Here is a 19971-nt window from a genome sequence, read left to right on the forward strand (position 1 = left end):
TTTGAGCTTTTGCATGGATCTGAGAATCCTGGTTTGACCAGGTATGAATTTACCCATACATTTCTATGCCCAACAATGATTGGGAACAGCTGTGGTCCTTTTAATAAAGAGAGCAATGCCGTGGCATTACTCTGCACAGATCTTGAACCAGATGCTTGAAAAAATGCCAGTAGGCTGTCCTCCACCCATTCACAGAGCAGAGTTGCACTCTGAATAAATGCACAGGATTATTTCCTATAGAGTGGGTTGCTCCGGATACTGTATTACATACCCAAATTTATGCATCTGTCAAATACCTATCACTTTTTCTAAGAAGCAAGGGATTGAATCCCAGTGAGACTGCTGTGAGCTGGAACACAAACCACCATTTGTTAGACTGAGAACTGAGTAGATACTGATTAAACAAAATCATAGCATCAGTATCTTTTTATTTTGATCTAGATTCTTCCAAAATTGGAGGTCTGTAACTTACAGTAGACATTATTAAGTAGCTAACCAAGTAGTTCAAACATTTCTTCTTAAAACAATTCAGAGCCATGATGCCTGAATACATACTTCACTGTTGTCCTCTCCCCTTGACATCAGCCTTGGACTTAACTAGAGGATGACTCTCATGCTACATCATAAAGCAGAAAATATGGGAATAAAGTTAAGCTTTGAAAGTGCATATAGTACATATAAGTTCATGCACTGGATTGTCAGATGCCATTCTAAACTTCTGCAATAAGCAAAAGATGTACAAAACTGTCGTGTGCAATCCAACTGCTGTAACAAAAAATACTATTTCACTGGATAGTACCCAAGTATTTTGATGCAATTACTTTTGCAGCAATCTCGTTCATTTTTTAACTGTAACGTCCACCTTCTTTACTAGGATCACAGTAAAGACACAAAACTTCATAGCCATAAGTCAGCATTTGATACGGCGCTATTTTCCTTTGTATAGTAAGGCAAGTTCTCTGCAACCCAGGTATAGTGTCTGGACTTAAGTAACAGTCTGTAAAGATGACATGGGTAGGAGGAGCACATTTGATTATTTCAGGGGTACTAAGGCTTGCTTGCTTGTACAACAAGCAAGCATTTGCTATAATCACAATGAAAGCATTCTTCCTCAACTATTGCTTTATTTTTGCCACATGCCAACTGAAATAATGATATGCTTTTAGAAATAAGCAGTATGACAGACAGCTGCTGGCAATTTATCTCCAGTGAAACCTCTGCTTAGGACTGAAGTATAGGCAGTAGTTTCAGAGTTCAGAATACAATAGGATTTGGCAATCACGTTTTCATCCTCCCTTAGTCTGACACGGCATTCATTCTGTGTGATGCTGTGGTTGGAGTGCTGCTCAGCTGCATCTTCAACAATGAGTAGGAAATGCCTGATCTATAATTGGCTCATGCAAAACAGATCATGCAATAGCCAAGTTTATAATGTGGCTATTAAATTTAAAACTATCTACAAAAATCTAGAGCTTCTTGGATACACTACGAACAACTTGTGCTGTATGTTGGTAATGAATAGAGGCAAGATACCGTTTCCTACTCAGGTGCTTCATATTCCTTTCAAAAGTCATTATATTCTCTTACTGTGGAAAATCTTAAATATACTGAAAGGTGATATTACATTAACACATAAAATTATTTATATCCAGACTTTCACCTGACCTTTCAGTTTTCTAGTATCACTTACCTGGTAGCAAGTATTAATCATTAGTGCTATATTTGACAGCACAGTGGATTGTAAAACCTTATTTGCAGCAAGATGCAGTAGTTTATTTATTTAAACCACTGTTTTAGAATGACATTTATGAATTTACAGAGGGAAAGTGTAACCGTAGCCATCCTAGTAGCCTTCCTGTTGCAATTTAAGAGAAAATATCTTGCTTATAAGATCTATTCTTCGGCAGTGAATAAGATATTCTTGCATAAAGACAAGTGATGTGTTTATAACTGACTAGTTTACTATGGTGTTTCTAAAAACGAACAAACAAAACCAAACCAACATTCTGCTCAGAGATTTTACTTCTCGGTGTGGACTTTTCTCTATAGTTTGCCCCTTAGTATTGGAAAGTTATTTCAGCTTATAAATCAGCTGGTAACACTTTGTCTTCATTCTACTGGAAGAGACCTCCTTTCTCTTCACTGAAGTAATTACTTGACAACAATCCACTGAAGAGATTGCTGTAGTTTTCACCAGTTACTTGATGTCAATTTTTAAGTGTAATGTGTAATTCCTCTCCAGGAACGCAGATAAAAACAGTTTACTTTTCAAGACTAGAAAAGTCTGGTCCTCCTTTGCTGTAATTTCCAGAAATTTCTGCCCCACTGAAGTCAAATCCAGGGTTCTGATGGAAATAAGAAAAAAGTTTAATCGATAGATTATTCTAATAAAAATGTTAAAAACACCACAACCAACAAGCGCGAAACCCTTTCTGTTAATATTCTGCTATTCTAACAAGGACATATAATGATCAACTTGTCATCCATTTGTGATGGCACTGAAGTTCTTGAAAAACGCACCAACGATAAACCTCGAATTGTCATAGTTTGGCTGCCTACTACTTGAAGTGATGTTGTTCTCAATTTAGCTAGCAGTTAGATCTCCCAGTAAAGAACTACTAAGAAAAGTCTCAAGAAGAAATTCTGGCTTCTGGTGTCCTCTGAAGTTACTAGTTGAAAGTTTAAGTACCTGCCATGCTGGATAACGGGTTCCATAGAAATGATGTTCTCTGTTGCAGTATGCGGTGTGCTGATTGAGCTGATAAGAAGTTGTAATTCTACAACTCTGCAGACTTGCATAGGAATAGTTGTGCACTAAAGGTCTACCAAAGCAATTTACACAAAAGGGCAAGGAAAATATTTTCCAGCTAACTATTCTACATCACCTGATGTTCTTAACAAACATATTCAATAGCACTTGGTGTTAGAAGTTTGTTGTAAATATGGCTATGTCATAATTCTAGATAGTGATAGAAATTGTGCGTAGCCTAACCTACAGTTACAAGTTGTTAGTATTATGTAACAAACCCTAAACCAGCAATATCCACCCCAAACTCAACTTTTCACAAAACCTTCAGACAAACTACAGACAGAATAATCGAAGTCTCATGAGCATTCCATATGTACTGAGCTACACTATATGTTTCTGTGGCACTGGACAGCAGAACAATTGTGGTCAGCATCCGTGGCCATAACCTCTGTGTGTAAACACCAAACGTAAGGAGTAACGATGGTCCTTTAACTTGCCTCTCTTTGGAATCGCTCCAGTGTAAGTTTCCTTTGCATCTGGTCCTGTACCCAAGGGTCAGCAGCATATTCATTTTCTAACAGAGATGTCCAGCAATTTCCAGCATCTCGATTCGTCTTCATCAGAACAATTCGTATCAGCTTCCTGTCTTCTGTTGAATAATAACAGACATGTGAAACCACCATTCAACTCACCCCTATGTACAAGCTTTTTTTGTTGTTTTGGTGAATTCACCATTAACAAGCACAGGAATTTTTTAGCGATGTAATTTAAATTCTGAATGCCAATGCCAACAGGGTTATTGATAAATAAATAAACCAAAAGACTGAAGCAAAGGTAGCCTATACAGCCATCTCTCCCTTTCTGGCCTGTAAAATGCTGAAGCTGTTTTAAGGGATTAAAACACAGTCCATAGGTACTTCTGCTGCAAACATAAACTAACCTTTTACAGAGGTTCACAACATAAAATATTTAATCTATTAATATATACACCTCAGCTAAGGCAATAATGAAGGACTGGAGGTCAGGCTTTACAGAGTTATCATCAATAAAGCCAGAACTAAGTTTTAGTGACATATGGAGGTATAATCAATTTATTTAAACACAGAGAGTATGCCTAAAGACAACATGTTGGAAGTACATTTCGAAGTTAACATGTAGGATATTTAGTTAATTGAATAAATACAGCACTATTAAGTGTATTTTGAAGATTATTTGCATACTGGAAAAGAGTAGGCTTCACAATGTTTGTTTACACTTCTGGTTTTCATGTTCAAGTTACTAAATTATTAATCAATATTTAGAATAAATATTGAATGGAAAACAAAATCCATTATAGGAAAACATCAAGTGAGAGGCACAGTCCACAAATACAATTGCCAAAACCCAAAATATTCTGAACACTTTACAATATTTATGATGTAACGATCAGAGAAACTTTTTATTGTTCATTATCTGTAGGTAGTGTGATTTTTAGATTGCTTTTTTATTGTCTTGGACTGCAGGTTTTGTCACCCATCCCAAAAATATAATGCATATGTCACCTACCCCAAAAATATAATGCATGAGAAAAAACAAAAAAAGTAACAATTATGGAGAGGCACAGACCACAAAACTGTACCGCAATTGTCTAGCTTTATTAAGGGTTTGCAAAAAACTTCTCACTCTATGGAAGTGTTTGTAATCCACTGACTGCTGCCTTCCAAATACCACATTTTTCCATTAACTTTACTCTCTAGGGCTTTTGTACTACCTCAGTTCCTCAGTCTGGCAATAATGACTGTCTTTTTTACAAAGCTATGAATAGGGAAGGAACTAATCTTTTCCATTAAAAAATGGAGTAAACTCTTCTGCAGCATATTTTGAGAAGTTCTGCTGCCCTCATAATGTCATTTCAGGTGTAGGTTATTACCTAACGTCCACGTTCCTTCATCAGTTATTGTAGAGTCAAAAAGTTTACCCTGCAAAAGACATGTACAATATTACAAAACCGGAAAACCTGGTCAGTGTCCAGTTCAAGTTGAATTCTGAAGTTTTACTCCCAACTTACCTTCTTGGTTTTTACTGAAAATGAATAGAGTGAGCTGGCCCTATAAGTACAGACTCGCACACAGATGATCAAAGAATTATCTTCCGTTACACATTTTTTTAACGAAGCGTTTAATACAGTAAAAATGCTCGGCACTGTTTCGGTATGTCAGTTCACTGAAAGGGGTTGTGTTTCTGGGGGCAATGCCATTTTTATCAACTTGCCATGAACGTGTCAGTGTTTCTGCCAGGGGAAGGGCCGGCTGTGGTGCAAAGGACTGCTGATCACCAGGGTGAAAGCAAATCTGCCTTTGATCTGGGCTTTCTGGGTTTCAGCAGTGGGTGAAGCCATGCACAGAAGCACTGCCCAAATCACTACAAAAGAATGAAAAGCCACGTTGTCTTTATTTTTCCTGGCGCCGTTGAAAGAGCGCGCAGTTCGACAGAATTGCTTCTAATAAATTTCACGTTGACTTGATGGAAATCTGGATATTTACACAAGGCGGGGATGCTCAAGGCCGCAGCGGAGCCCCGGCAAGGGCCGCGCTCCCGCCCTCCCCGCGCGGCGGCCGCGGCCGGTACCTGCAGCAGCTCCTGGCCCCGCACGGACAGCGCGATGTGGCGGCTCTGCAGGCTGCAGCGCACGTCCTTGGCCCGGGTGCCCGGCGGCACCCGCACCTCGATGAACACCTCCTCCAGCGTCTGGTACCAGCGGCCCCAGGGCGTCCCGCAGGGCACCACCCCGCTGCGCTCCTCGAACGGAGCCGACATGGGCGACGGCGGCCCCGGCGCTGGGCGGCCCGCTCTGCGCATGCGTGCAGCCTCCCGGTACCGCCCACCCACGGTGCGCGTGCTCCGTGTGCGGGGCGCTGATTGGCTCAGCGAGCACCGAACGGGAGGAGGTGATTGGCTGGCCAGGGCGCGTGGGGGCCGTTGGTCCCTTTGAACGCGGGCGGCCGGTGGCGCTGCGGGCTGGGTGTGCGGGTCCTGTCCGCGGTCATGGCCTTTGCTCGGGCTCCGCTCCGGCGCTTCAACGAGAGCTCCGGTACGTGCGCGGCGGTGCCCTGGGAGTGGGGGGCGGCGGGGACGGGGGCCCGAGTGCGGGCGGAGCGGCCGGCGGTTACCTCGGCGTGTCCCGGTCCTGCCCGTAACGGCCTGTGTGAGGCGTCTTGTCCGAATCCCCGCGGGAGGCTCCTCCTGAGGAAAAATATTGCGGCCTCAGGTCGAATCTCGGTCATAGGTAAACGGCTACTAAATATAAGCGTGAATATATATATATGTGTGTAGTAAACAGAGCAGTGACAAACAACGATGTACTAGCTGTCGAATATCGTGCTGCAAAACTACCACAGAAACCTACAGAACGAGTGGCACTGCAGTGCTGCCCCTCAGAGAGCTTGCTAATGTAAAAGTGCGTTACAATGTGGTTTTGGCTGTAGCTAAATGCCTCTCTGCTGCTGTCACCTCTTATCGTGTTCAATGATGTTGCTCTCATTTGCAGAAAGCTGAAGCAAGTGGATAAGTGTTTACTGGTCTTGAGACCACCTGACTATAACAATAAGAATTTCTAGCTATCTTGTTTCTGTCCGCTGTTTTCCTTCAAGCTGTTTACCTTTTCAAAACACTATTTTATAAGAGTTATAAGTAACTTAGTTCTTTGGAGGAAAAGTTTGGGATTCAACAACATCTTCAAAACTGGAGGACACTTTAAAAACAGTTAAGTTTGCATTTTTTACTTTACCACTTTAGACTGGCTTTTTCATCAATTAGCATTAGGGTCCTCTAATCGTTTGGCTTTTTTCTTTATGGAAGTTAATGCACTGCTATCACTAATAAGATGCATTGCAATATTGTATATGTACATCACAGTTTCTAATTTTATTAGTGGTGTAAGAAAGAGCCCTTTTCCCCACCACGTGTGCTGTATAGTTCCTTTGTGTTTATAGGGAAGATGAGGAGAACTGAAACTGGAGTTGTTGGTTGGTTTTGATTTTTCCTTTTTTTAAACAGATTTAACTTAGATGTGTTACCAGCATCAACTCATTGAAGTTGAAAGCCTTATCATTTACATTAATAGTTTTCTGCTGTTCTGAAAATCTCATTTCTAGTATATACCCCATCACAAGGATCCAGAGATGTTAAATCTTCAGATGCGCTGAAAAGTTCTCTGACCTCTGAAACATCTCAACGGGTTAGGAAGCAGAAGAGTAAGTAGTCCTGAAAGTTGCACAGAATACTATTGAATGCTGCAATTGTTAGTGCTTACAGGCTGTTGCTGCTTGCTTCTTGTTTAGAAGTTGTTTTCAGTTGCAGGGGCTCACTGCCCACCTTCAGCTCTAGGGGGCAGCAGCTGTAAAAACATGTCTAACGGAATCTTCCAAAAATTGCTCTGTATGTGACCTCTGCTAGTTAGGGAGACCTATGGAGACCAAATAAATTACTTAACTACTTTGTTAACCTTGTTTTTAGTGATGGGTTTTTCAGATATAAAGCATCCCTCAGCTGAAAATTGATTACATGGATCTAGGGTGGTGGGGGAAACTTGGCAAAAGCAGAATTCTCAAAACTGGCTCAAAAAGTCTGTTAAGTGCCCACATGACTAATACTGAACTGCCTGATTGCAGTAAGAAAACAGCTGGCACTGTGTTGTGAAGTGGATAGTTTAATAATCAGGTGGCATTCTGTCTTTTGTATAAAAAGTCAATTAACCTTGTCTAGTTTGGTTAAATTTCCCTCACCATGTGCATCCACACCCTCTTCCTTCACCGTTCTTTTCTGCATCCTCCTGCAGGTGAGTCAAGTCTGCACAGTGAGAACACTGCACCTACTCCTGTAACTGGAAGGAGATTTGCATCTCTTAGATCAACAGTAAGATTGTTCTGTGGTGGTTGTGGCACTGCTAAATTCCATTAAATCTCACTGTGACTAGCTAAATCATGTAGCCCCTCTATACAGTTACTGTTAACCTACCTGAGTAGGCTATGAAACATTATTGTGCCTCTCTTCCTTAGGAACTAAGAAGGAAAAATAAAATTGCAGTGTCTTTGGAGATCATGTGATCATTACTTGGTGCTATGGAGTGGCTTGTTGTCTTTGTTGTTATAATGCTGGGATTTTTTTGCCTTTCACTGACTCACTGACCATGTAATTAATAGTGTGACTGCTTCTTTTTTTTTTAACAAAACAGTGTTTCTGCCTTCATGTGGTGGCCAGAGCAGAGCAGAAACCTAGCGGTAAAAGAAACAAAGAGGGGAAGATACTGTATATACAGGTTCTCAGTGCAGTCTGTGAAGATACAGATTTCAGGATGCACAGGTTAACAAGTTGAAAAAATGTAGCTTTGACTTATTTAGTCTATTAGTATTCATCATGTAGGATAAAATTCTGCAGGCAAACCTGTAGTTAAAGTGCTGGTTTTATTTTTTTAATGGAGTTCAGTGGATGTTAATATGTTGAACTTTAATAATATTCTTCCTGTCACAATGTTATGAGCTGTCCACTCAGCATAATGTTTGAGAGAAAGTACAATGCTAAAATCCATCCTAACCTGATAGTTGTCTGCCCCGTGTGTGGAGAGAGATGCTTGCTTGTTATTTTGTTTATGTGTATTTTTAGTAATATTGTCTGTATGAAGGCAGCCACTCTTACATTTAACTGTGGTGGTAAACTAGTATGCAGCTAGAGATCAGTTTAAATATTTGTTATACATCTGTTTTCAAAAGCCAGCTAATGTGACTCTGAAGCCTAAAAAAGACTTTATCCTTATGAAAGAGAAAAAGAAACAGAAGACACTGGAGAAGGAGGTATGTATACATTATGTGAGTACAATCCCATAGTGTTTCTCAGTTACCATAAAAAATACATGTCAGTAAAATTAGTCTCTTTTTGCATACCATAGCATAAAAGTAGTTTGCAAACAGCTCTGTGCAAAGCAGAGATTATCAGCTGTTATGGTGTGTAGAAAACATGGGCTTTGTTAATGGAATTACATTAATTCCTACAAATTATGAATAGCTATGCAAGTTCTTTTTTAAAAAAAACAAGCCCAAGTCTTATGTTCTGTACCACAAAAAGGTTCTATTTAACTGTTTGAGATTTTTGCTTAATAATCGACATATTTTCAAAGTTGACAGAGTTTTACATTTTCAGTCCTCTTCTGTGTACTAATCTATGCCTTGTTTGTCTCAGTGTCACATTCTGGTTTTATATTCCACAACCAAAGAGGAGAGTTTGCTTCTGTTGCAAATTGAAGCAGAAACTCTTCTAACTTTAACATGTTGTACTGCCTCAGTAGCATAAAATAAGTCAGGTGAAATGCTAGGATTGCAAATCTGTGGTGTGTAATCACAGAGAACTGTGGTGATTCTGTTATCTCCTTTCCTGTGAATGACAGAGTTGAAGATATGTATTCTGAATGAAAGTTAATACAGTCAAGAAAACCACACACACAAACTTATTGAAGAAGCACAATAATAGGAAATAAAGAAGATACCTCTTGTTTTAGATCCGTGCATTGGTGCGAGAGCGTGGAGAGCAGGATAAAAAACTTCAGGCTCTGGATGAGGATTTGGTTAAGACTGAAGCAAAGCTGAGTGCTGCAGTTCAGGAGAAAACTTCTCTTTTGGCAAATGTTGCATGTCTAAAAAAACAGCTTCTGGAGCTAACAAGAGCCAATGAACTACTAAAGTCGAAGGTACTCAGACGAATAAGCACATATTTGCTTTGCCTTTGTATTTGCTTTGCCTTTGCTGTTATTAAGCTTCCTCAGCAAGAGGTAATTTTAGCTGCTGATCAGTGTCTGTCTTTTACATTCCCCGTGCCCCTTCGTTGGCACAGGGACAGAGCGTGTCTGGTTTGTGATCTCATGCTTTTCTGTCTAAAGACAGAGCCAGACCTGCGAACATCTGTCTCAAGGGTGGGCAGAGATCAGTGTTGAGGGTGGGAGGGGAGCATTTTTAAAAGCTTGTCTGAAGAGCTGTATGAAGGAGTTACACTTAGTGGTTTTACGTTCATCTCTAATAAGCTGTCTGAAGATGATGTGCAGAAGAAAATGAGCAGCCTATGCATGGAGTTAATGAAGCTCAGAAACATGAGGGATGCTAAGGAAAAGGTATGACTGTTTGCACTGCATGAATAGTAATTCTGAGCTGTTGCGGAACAGACAATGAATGGCTTACAACACAACTGCAGATCATGTTTTGTTTCTGTCCTCAAGGCGGTAGTTTCCTCTAATTTCTGTAGAGTGAAAATAAAGATCAAACAATCAATGTTCTTGATTTTGCTATTGATGTGCAGAGTAAATCTGAGTTCAAAAAAGCAAGACTAGAAATAGCTCTGCAACAATATAAATGTGTTGGTCAGACTATTAATGTCTTTGAAAACCAGTAGTCCCAAGTATAGTTTGAAGCTCTCTTAAATCTTTGCATTTTTCGGATGGTGGTGGTGGCTGTTTTAACAAATGGCCAATACCTCTACAGAGGTATACTTAGAATCACATTTATCTTGGTACCAAGTGCTATCATTAAGCTGTAGTTATGAATTGATTTCAGTTTACCACTGCCTCTTAGACAATGGATTTTTTTTGCTAAATCTTTTTTCAGTGGTAATATTTGTCTTTTTCTTTAAGACTGCACTTGCAAAGCAGGAAGACATGGAAATGAAGCTGCAGGAAGTGCAAAGGAATCTAGAGCATTCAAGAGGAAAAGTAGCACAGTTAGAAGAAAAACTGTAAGTAGTAAGGAAGGGAATTGACATTGTCATCTAGCTGTGCTTACATGCTCATACTGTATAGAAAGCATGTAGCTTAGGGAAAATACAGGCTATCTCCCTACTGAGAAGGAACATAAGTTATTAGTATTTGTGACATGGAATAAATTTGATGGATTTTAGGAACTGCTGTATTCTTATAAAATGAACATACCAAATGTTGTTCCTTTAGTGTATCTAATTTTTTTCCCGAAAGTCGAACTGTATCGTCTCAACCCTTTGTCTTTCACTATGGTAGGGGTGGAGTTTTCTTGGATAAGGGGTAGGGAGGGAAGAGATGTATCTTGAGAAAAGAATTGCTGTTCACCTTGGAGCAAGACATTCATGTGGATTGGATATTTCAGTGTCTGGCCCTTTAGACTGGTAAGTTAGGAATAAGGAAGAGTGAAAAAGCTTTGGATCAGGAGTTGAGATCTTAATCCAGCAGCCAGGTATTTGGTGCAGATTGGATGAACATGTGTGTGTTCTCCAGCTAAGCGTAGTGAAGAGCAGTTGTGGTGCCTTCAAATTTGCTTCTTAGGAGCTGCATTCTCTGAAGAAAGGCAAATGCCAAGTGTCTTGGCTGAAGCAGCTGCACGTAGGAAGGGAGAATTCCAAATTAACTGTTCTGCCCGAATATCATTTGCTGCAGAGGAACAGTGTTCTAATATATAGGTTGGTGACCTAAGAAGGATGAACTTTTAAGGTTTTATCTCAATTTTGCATGATTGGCACTGCAGCATCCTTATGTTTTGTTCATTTACCTAACATCCAAGTGCTCAAATATGAGCAGAATTTTTATACTTCACATTAGAGTAGTAATAAAGCTAATAATGCAGATAGTGCAATTCACCAAGGGAGGCAATGATAATTTGTTTAGCTAATGCAGCTGTTCTAGCATACTTGTTTGCAGCAGTATGTGGCTCAGCATCTTTACTACAAATGAGAAGACCGTATGGAATAAGTATCAAAAAAAGGGTAGAATCACTTCTTAGAGCCAATACCAGTTTGTCAGCCCAAATGGATTATGTAAAGGATGCATTACAATAAGTCATGAGTCAATGGTTTATTTATATTTTCTTATCTGTAAACAAATAACTTAAAAGTATCACTGAATTTGTTTAGATACATTCTTCATGAAAATTTCCTGGTTTTAGGTCTGCTACTGAGAGAGAGAAAGTTGAAAAAAAGTCTGACACTGAAAAACTCCTGGAATATATCACAGAGCTCAGGTAATGAATTGTTCTTGAATATGACTGGGCAAATTAAAAGGCAGTAAAACCAAGCCTCACTTGTGACTGAAGTAGAACCTTGGCAACAATTCTGTTTAACAGTATTAAAATTGAGAAGGAAAATAAATCTGTTATTTTTCTACACAATGGAAAGGAGTTGTAAGATATTTTATTTTTCTAAATGCTTCTGTTTTTCTGGGCTAAGAATACAGAAGAGTTTTGTATTAGGGTCCTGAAATCATGTTTTTAGCCTGAGCCATAAAGAAAACCTTTCCCTCTAAGGTACTGGCAGAAATGTCTTTTGTCATCACTTGTAAAACTATGTACAATAGGGAAAAAGAAAAACTCTCAATCTTGGCTTCCAGTGAGTTTTGCAGCACTCTGATTTGCATCCAAGAGTTGTGGTGAATTATGTGTGTATGAGCATCATTCTGATTGTAAAACTCACTAATCCAGTGCTTTGTAAGTGATCAAAACTCTATCAAAACATAATAATGTGTCCCTAGCTTAGAACACGGTGAAAATAAAAAGTATTTAAATACAAGTAGTTCATTCTTTGCCCTCCCCCTGTCAATTTACTCATTAAGAGATTCCTCATTAAGTGGCTGTATATCTCCAGGTTCTGCTTATTCTTGTAAAATCTGGTTTATTAATGTGTATGCTTTTCTGACAAAACTCAGCTTTGTTAAGAAAAAAAAAAAAAAAAACACACCACAACCTGGATGTAACAGTTATCTATATATCAATTATAGTAACTAATTCTATTTTAATTGAACCTTTATATTTTATCTGTGACTGCATAAGTTTATTTTAAAACAAAACATCAATGTTGAAGTAAATTACTTTTTATTTTAATTAACCTGTCTTAATGTGCAGAAAGTGTTGCTGATAAAACAGGTGAAGGCAGTTTTCCTATTGGAAAACAATAGTTCTAAGCCTTTTTCCATTGTGCTGAAGTGTAAGCTTACAAATCAAATACAGTGATAACAAGTACCTGAATTTTCTCCTATAGCACTGTTGCAGAAACAGTTGAGAAATACAAACTCAATGTTGCCCAGATGGAGGAGACACTGATAAAGAAAGACCAAGACATCAAGATCTTGAGGCATACCCTCACAAGGAAAGAGGAAGAATCATTTAAGCTGATAAATGAACTTAATGAAAGGTGTAAATTGCTTGAACAAGAAAAAGGTAACCGTTAGTGCTTGTGTGCTCTTCACTTACATGGGATCACTGATGTCTTAAAGCATCTCAAATAGGTTTGTTCTAAAATGTCAATTTAGACTGGTTTGTTCTAAGTTAAAAGTCATGTCTCTGGGCTCCAGCTGAAAAGAGCAGAGCGTATTTCTAAGTTATGGAAACTACCTTCAATCTGACATGTTAAGTCTAAATTTTCTATTCCTGTGGAGGGGGTTACTGAGGTAGATAATACAGAATGAAAATAGTTTACATAGTAGGAATGCCTTTAATCTGAAAGCTGAACACAAATGACTCTTTACCAGGTGGCTTGTATGCACTAGCATTATGTGGAAGAAGCTTTGGGGAAATCATTGAGTTGTTTTTCCCCAGCCATGCTGCTGTTCTGAATTGCTTGATCCAAAGAAGAGTTTCCAGATAGGTTTAAGATGTGATTTTGGTTTTTGTTTATGTTGGTCGGGTTGGGGGTTTTATTGGCTGGTTTTTGGTTGGTTGGTTTTTCGCCCTTGCCTAACTAACTTCAAGGCTAGGACGGAAGTATGATGAAGAATAGGTGTTGTAGTTCTTAGAAGATAGAGAAGGGAATTTGCGTTATACTGACGATTCCCTCTATGCAGAGAAAGAGCTGTCTGAGAGCAGAGGAAAATTCCTGAGTATGAATGCTGAAATAGAAGATCTCAAAAAAAAAATTGGCTTAGAAGAACAAGAACACCAAAAACTGCTGCAGAAACATGAGGAGATGGTTTCTCAGCTGCAGCAAGAAAAGGTAAATGCAGTCTGCAGATCAGTCTAAAAATAGACTCTGACCCCACTGACTGGCACTAAAGGCTCTGATTTCAGTATGCATGAGATTGCTGTATTAATAATGGTCTTACCTGTGGAATGCACAAGTGGGTGCTAGCCAGCAGAAACTGTGTGTGGTCCCGTACCTTGAAGAATCGTAGCTGGTATGATGGGTGTTTTGGTTTTTCCTGTAGGTTTGACCTTATTCTTGTGCTTTAAAGTTCAAACACTGCAAATGAGTCTTTATCTAGGAAAGTACGGGTAGCTTTAAAATCTGTCACACTCTGGCATGCAGGAGTCATCTGCATCATTGCAGGAGAAGCTACGAGAGTTTCAAGATGAAGTAACACATGAGAGACGTCTTCTGGAAGAAGAGCTGAATGATACAATGAATGAGCTGAATAAATTGCATGCTAAGGAGAAGAAAGCTGAGAAGTTGGTGAAGCAGTTGGAGCAAGAAATCAAATCCCAAGCTCTTGAACTTGCACAGATGGAAGTAAAGTTGAAAGGGTTTGTGAAATAAACTTTCTGATTCTAAAGCTTTCAAAGGAAAAATGTTACATCAGTACCATAAACAAGGCTTCTGAGCCTAATTTGGGTTTTAGAGACCTGAACAGATCTAAATATAATTCTTGCTGGTGGTTGATGATTGATAGGACCTAATGAATCTGATAGACTCAAATCAGTTTAATATTGTCTTAAAACTGTTTCATTAGTGAGCTGAGAGTTGCTCAAAATGCCAGGACTGTGGTAATAGTGCTGTGAAGGGTAAGCCATATGTGTTGTGCTGGGTGTTACTGCCCTGGAGAGGTCAATGACTAGGAAAGACTTTCAAGCAAGTTGTTTCTTCCTGTCACTTATTGAAAGTTTGCTATTAGGTGTCTGATCTGTTCTATAGCTATATTTGAAAATAAGGGAAGGGGAAATGCTTAATGAAATCTGCCGTGATTATTGTGTTCTAATATGTGACAAGTTGTGGCAGAAAAGTAACTGATTTGTCACAACTTATTGCTGCCACTGCAAGCTTTCTGTAACTGATAACAGTATTTGGGAATGTGTTCAGACATCTTTATCTCCAGAGTGGAATGTTGCATTTTTATTTCAGGAAGAATGCTGAGCTGGAGCAAATCAAAGAAATGCAGAGCAATGCTATTTTGCAAATCCAGGAAGAGCACAGCAATACACTGCGTAAACTTGGAGAGACTGTTGCTGAGTTTGAAAGGTATTTAAGTTTCATTAAGACCTAGCATAGGGATTGTCTCAAAGATTACAATAAAATATGCTGTTTGTTCATGTGCCTTGGTACTTAAAACTGTGTACGAGTTTTGGTACAGCATTAGAGCAGAGGATTTTGTGAAGGACTACTTGACATGAAGAAATTCACTTATTCCTTTTGAGTACTAGTCAGGTGTAATGACATGCTCAGGATCTAGTTCAGGAAACTGGATGTTTCTTCATCCAAAGTATAACCAGTTAGAATACTCGAGTGCTCTTTAATCTCAGTGAGAGTTGCAACTACGACGGTTTTCTCTTTGCACTAAAACCTCTTGCAAAAAGACCTTGTTTAGACTCAAAACTTGTACTGAATTGAGAGGATTCTCCTACAGCTCTTCATGTTTTTCCTCCCAAAATATTCAGGTTGTGGAAGTGATACTGTTATTGCTGAGTATGCAAGGCATTCAGGAAGGATCCAGTGGGTTATTTGCCAATGTAAGCTGCAGATAGTAGGTTGTCTGTGTGTTAAAATATACACCAAAATATGAAAATATCTGTATCACAGAATTTGTCAGTGTTACTGCTTATGGCTCTAAGGAAATGTGGGTTGTTTTAACTCTGGATTTATCAGTGCCAGAACACTGCCATATCTCCAGATTATAAAATCTCTTGTTAGCATGACCTTGTGTTGCTCTTGTAAGGCTTGAACATGTCCATCTGTATTCTGTCTAAAGTAACAAGATTTTTCTTATTTGCATTGGAATACCAGCTATAAGAAGACAATAGCTGAAGAAATATGCAGTCTTAAACTGGAGAACACCTCTCTGCAAGAAGAAGTTAACAACCAAAAAAAAATAGGCCGAGATAATCTACAGCTGCTTCAGGAAGCTGAGAACACTAAAAACAAAGCGAAAGAAGAATGTGCAAGGTACTAGACAGACTAACTTTTCCTTAAGCTAAAGAATGCCAACTAAGGCTTGCCTTCTTAACTAGAACTTAACATGGTACTCTATCAAATGAAATGAATATTTGGTGTAAGCTGAAGGTTCTTCCTTTTTCCAGTGGTGAGGGTTGAAAGTATCAATTGGTAAAATTCATTACCTTTATATGCATTAGAAAACTGGTCAGTTGCTTTGAATTTTTCCTTTATGTGCAACATACAGGAAAAGGAAAATATTTAACTGAAATATGTTGGGATATTGTCTTCATCAGAAATATAAGTTACAGTCACTGTTCCACAAATAAGATCCACAGGGGCAGAAAAACATACTTAATGCAGGGGTCACCCAAATTCTGCTCACAAGCAGGTGCCAATTAACTACCCATGAATTACCACACTGCAGGGAGGTAAACAAAGACCTTCTCTCTGCCTAAGAGAAAGCACAGCAGTGCAGCTAAGTAGTGACAGCCAAGCAGTTGTTGTAGTCTGCCAGCTGAAGATATGTTCCTGTGACTGTCTGGCAGCAGCTTAGTGGTCTGTGTTTTCCTCACAGTTCACTGTGCAGGGCACGAGCAATCCCTTGCTCTGGGCAAGTAATGACTATTTGAGGAAGAGTGGGAGTTCGCTGTTCGGAGGTCCTGGTGTGTGATCACCTGCCTTAGGCAACTGTGGTTACTGGGGGTGGGAGTTGCATTGTGGAACATAGTGTGTATGTGCTGGAAGATTTCCCGCCCCACTTGTTACAATGTGGTTTGTAGCTGGCTTCTGAAGTTGAAGCTGGCTTTAAGTCAACAAGGGTGCTCTAATCTTTTGAACTGTTGCATGTGGATAAATTAAAATGCTGTTTTAGCCAAACTGAGTTGGGCATTTATCATCTTCCCTACTCTGTCTCTTTGATTTATAAAATGCCTCAAAGTTTTGTAATGCTTCTGCTGTTGTCTTCACCCACAGCCAGTACATTAAGATAGTCTGAAGGGCAATTACAGCATATCTTAGCTTATTTTAAAACACCTGTGCTGCTTAAGAATTTGCCCATTCTTTCTTTCGCACCTACTTAATATTGCTTCCAGTTTCCATTAGAGCTGGTAAAAGAAAAACAGCTGAAGAGTGTTTTTCCTGTTCAATTTGCAGGTTGAGTGTGGCAGGGAAGGGATTCTCAGTCTCCATCTAAATGATGTAACAAGTAGTTGAGGTTAGAGAGGGAAGACTATGCTTTAGGTGTAGAGTTTTGGAACCCTTGAATACATCCACACTGAACAATCTTGACTAGTTTCTGAGTGAACATCTGCATGTGAAGTCTAACTACTGAAGTGTCTTCCACTGAAAGCTGCTGCATTAAACAGTCATAAATAAGAAACATCTTTTGTGTTCTTCGAAAACACTGCTTGCTTCCTTGTAGGAGAAATTTCAAATACTGTGTCTTGAACTTGATTGCTTTTTGTATTGTTGTTCTTCTCGTGTAGCACTATTTGTGCAAACCTTTATTTCAGTTCTTCTATTAATAGGTTTTTCAATCATGGTTACTTGTGCTTTCAGATTTAGAGCAGTGTTTAAATAAAAAAATAGAGTTCATTAAGGATGGGTTATATTTTCCTCAGGATGCTTTTAGAAGTCCAGACAAAGCTTGCACTGAAAGAAGCAGAAACAGAGAGAACAAGAGAGTCTTGCCTTGCACAAATGGCTAAACTTCAGGAAAAGCTGGAAGAGCAAACTGAAGATCTGAAAAGAAAACTTGAAGCGGAAAGATCAAGGTGACTTGTATCAAACTAAACCTTCATATTACAGCACGAAGTTTTAGTGTGAAGTGCTGAAAGCTAACAATTAACATAATGAAACTCTACTTCTTTTTAGGAAAAACATAAATGAAGATGTAACCTCTAGCTTAAAAGAAGAGATAAAGACCTGGCGTAATCTCTATGAAGATTTACGTAACAAAACTAAGCCTTTTCAGGTGTGTTATGAAGTAAAAGTTTATGCATATCTGATTTTAGACTTGTACAGCTGACTCAAGTTCTGCTCTTGAGAAATAGTAGTGCTTTTTCCTATTCTAAGGCATTTATCCTGCGATGGTTTCCTAAGTTACTATGCCTCAAGCCAGCTATTCCCCTTCCCAAACCAATCTTTCTTTGTAGATTTCAGTTCAGTAACAAGCTGTGTTTAATTTGGAGATTTTTAAGGATTCAATATGTATTTCAGCAACAACTAGATGCATTTGAAGCAGAGAAGAATGCACTCTTAAATGAGCACGGTGCAGCCCAAGAAGAACTGAGTAAACTAAGTGATGCATATGCTAAACTACTTGGCCACCAGAACCAGAAGCAAAAAATCAAGCATGTTATGAAGTTGAAGGAAGAGAATACCCACCTGAAGCAGGTTTGTGAAGTGAAAAGTTGGAAATTTCTAAGTTAATCATTTGCCTGATTCCTTTGCTCTAAATATTTATACACGAATCTTGCAAACTACTTCCTTTCTAGGGTTCTTCAATTCCCTGCAAAAGCTAGATTAGAACAAACCACCGGCCTCCAGAAGCAGCAAGAGAATCTGTTCTAGTTTCAGCTGACTATATCATATACAGAGGGATCACCAGTGCAAATAACTACCCCTAGTCTTAGCTTGCTTGATTTTTCTTTTCTCTTTTGGAGGTTCTAGATTAGTAAACTAAAAACTGAAAGCAGCACCTCAAAGTTTCAGGCCACCTTACTGCTTAGTGGTGGTACACAGCATTTCTACAATGGTGCTGGGTTCTCTACACCTATATGTTTGGTGTACATTGCCAAAAATTGGGTATGTTTGTGTTTAGCATTAGTTAAAAAGGCCACTGCAGTAAATGATGCAACAGTCTCTTCTGTTATTAAATTTACTTCTAAATTTTGTTTTCTTCAGGATGTTTCAAAATTGCGTGCATTGCTAGCTAAAGAAAAGCAAACCAACAAGAGTCTTCAGCAGCAGCTATGTACAATTCAGGGTATCAAGCGTTTTGATCCTTCCAAAGCTTTTCAGCATGACAGCAAGGAAAATGTTCCTCCAAAAACTCCTTTTAAAGAAGGTAAGCTTCAATATTCATGTAACCATGTTCTTGTACCTCTTAAACCTAATGGAAGGTTGTATGACAGTCTTGCAGAGTGCTGCATTTGGAGAAGCAAGGAGAGTGCCATTTCATGTGTGCTTCCCAGCAGATGTGGGAAGGCTGCATCCACGGGGCACTTCCAACTTGCTGGTGTGTTTCCCAGCACGGGTCCTTGTCCCCCTGCCCTGGGCAGGGTCTCCTGCGTGGCTGGTGGGGGTCAAGTTGCTCCAGAGGTCTGAGCCCTGGTCCTTGAGCTGCTGTCTGGCAGGACCTTGTACTCCATCCTTGTACTCCATAGGTGGAAAAGTAAGATGCAAAAGACCCGCAGGAGGATGTGGAGTGAAAGGCGGCAAGAGCGTAGGGGTGCACAAAGGGAAGCAGTGTAGCAGAGAGTGTGGAAAGGTATAGATATCAGCCAGACCTTCATTTTACAGTATACTTCAGGGTCTGAAATTCTGGCTTGCATGTTTATGTGGAATGTGATGCCTTCCTTCCCCCCCAGCAAACAAATAATTATTTGATGTGGTGGGAGCAATAGCGGAAAAACCCAAACTTAGTAGTCTTTTTTCTATTGCAGGTAATAAAATCAGAAGTTAATTTCTTGTTATTAAGAAATATAAATTGCTAATAAATCCATGTACTACAGAAAACTTCAACAGACTACTTGTTCAAGGTGAACTTGGATGCTGTATATACTGCCAATTAGTAGGAGTACTAGAGAATGGTGTAAAACAATATATTCTTAGAAAACTATGGTTGCAGTGATACTGGGAAGCCATAGGTGACTGTTCCAGATTCCTGGTAACATCGTTGCACTCTTGAACTGAGAACTGTTCACTGTTCCACTCTTTTTTCATCCTGAAACTGCTTAGCTTGTTTTTGACAGAGCAGCTTCAGTTCAGAAAAGGTGAATAAGCGCTGGAGAATGAGGATGACAAATGAAATCTGATTTAATGAAAGATGGTTTTTTGCATCTATCTCATGTTTGCAATTTTATGTTAAATTACTTTTGCCATTT

At 39.3% G+C, this 19971-nt stretch overlaps 2 protein-coding genes across 4 annotated transcripts; one reads left to right on the forward strand and one right to left on the reverse strand.

Moving 5' to 3' along the window:
- Positions 1 to 374: 374 nt before the first annotated feature.
- On the reverse strand, positions 375 to 5575 carry NUDCD2 (NudC domain containing 2). 2 transcript variants are annotated; one of them, XM_065643941.1, is made up of 4 exons: positions 5357 to 5575; positions 4659 to 4707; positions 3247 to 3395; positions 375 to 2345 (listed from the first exon to the last, which is right to left on the reverse strand). In XM_065643941.1, the coding sequence occupies exons 1-4, from the start codon at positions 5543 to 5545 to the stop codon at positions 2262 to 2264; spliced, it is 471 nt and encodes a 156-aa protein (XP_065500013.1). In that variant the 5' UTR covers positions 5546 to 5575; the 3' UTR covers positions 375 to 2261. The 2 variants fall into 2 exon arrangements, with proteins under 2 accessions (XP_065500013.1, XP_065500012.1); XM_065643940.1 differs by having other exon boundaries at positions 393 to 2345; positions 3247 to 3398.
- Positions 5576 to 5739: 164 nt separating this feature from the next.
- Positions 5740 to 19597, forward strand: HMMR (hyaluronan mediated motility receptor). Of its 2 annotated transcripts, none has more exons than XM_065644133.1 (18): positions 5740 to 5819; positions 6883 to 6981; positions 7566 to 7642; positions 8497 to 8577; positions 9279 to 9467; positions 9798 to 9884; positions 10401 to 10501; positions 11677 to 11751; positions 12764 to 12942; positions 13566 to 13714; positions 14048 to 14241; positions 14837 to 14953; positions 15716 to 15874; positions 17485 to 17637; positions 17738 to 17837; positions 18083 to 18259; positions 18770 to 18932; positions 19531 to 19597. In XM_065644133.1, exons 1-18 carry the CDS (start codon positions 5774 to 5776, stop codon positions 19548 to 19550), a joined length of 2166 nt encoding a protein of 721 aa, XP_065500205.1. In that variant the 5' UTR covers positions 5740 to 5773; the 3' UTR covers positions 19551 to 19597. The 2 variants fall into 2 exon arrangements, with proteins under 2 accessions (XP_065500205.1, XP_065500206.1); XM_065644134.1 differs by having other exon boundaries at positions 5759 to 5819; positions 14027 to 14241.
- The last annotated feature ends 374 nt before the right edge of the window (positions 19598 to 19971 follow it).

Source organism: Caloenas nicobarica, chromosome 13 (assembly GCF_036013445.1).
Source record: "Caloenas nicobarica isolate bCalNic1 chromosome 13, bCalNic1.hap1, whole genome shotgun sequence".
NCBI lineage: Eukaryota > Metazoa > Chordata > Aves > Columbiformes > Columbidae > Caloenas > Caloenas nicobarica.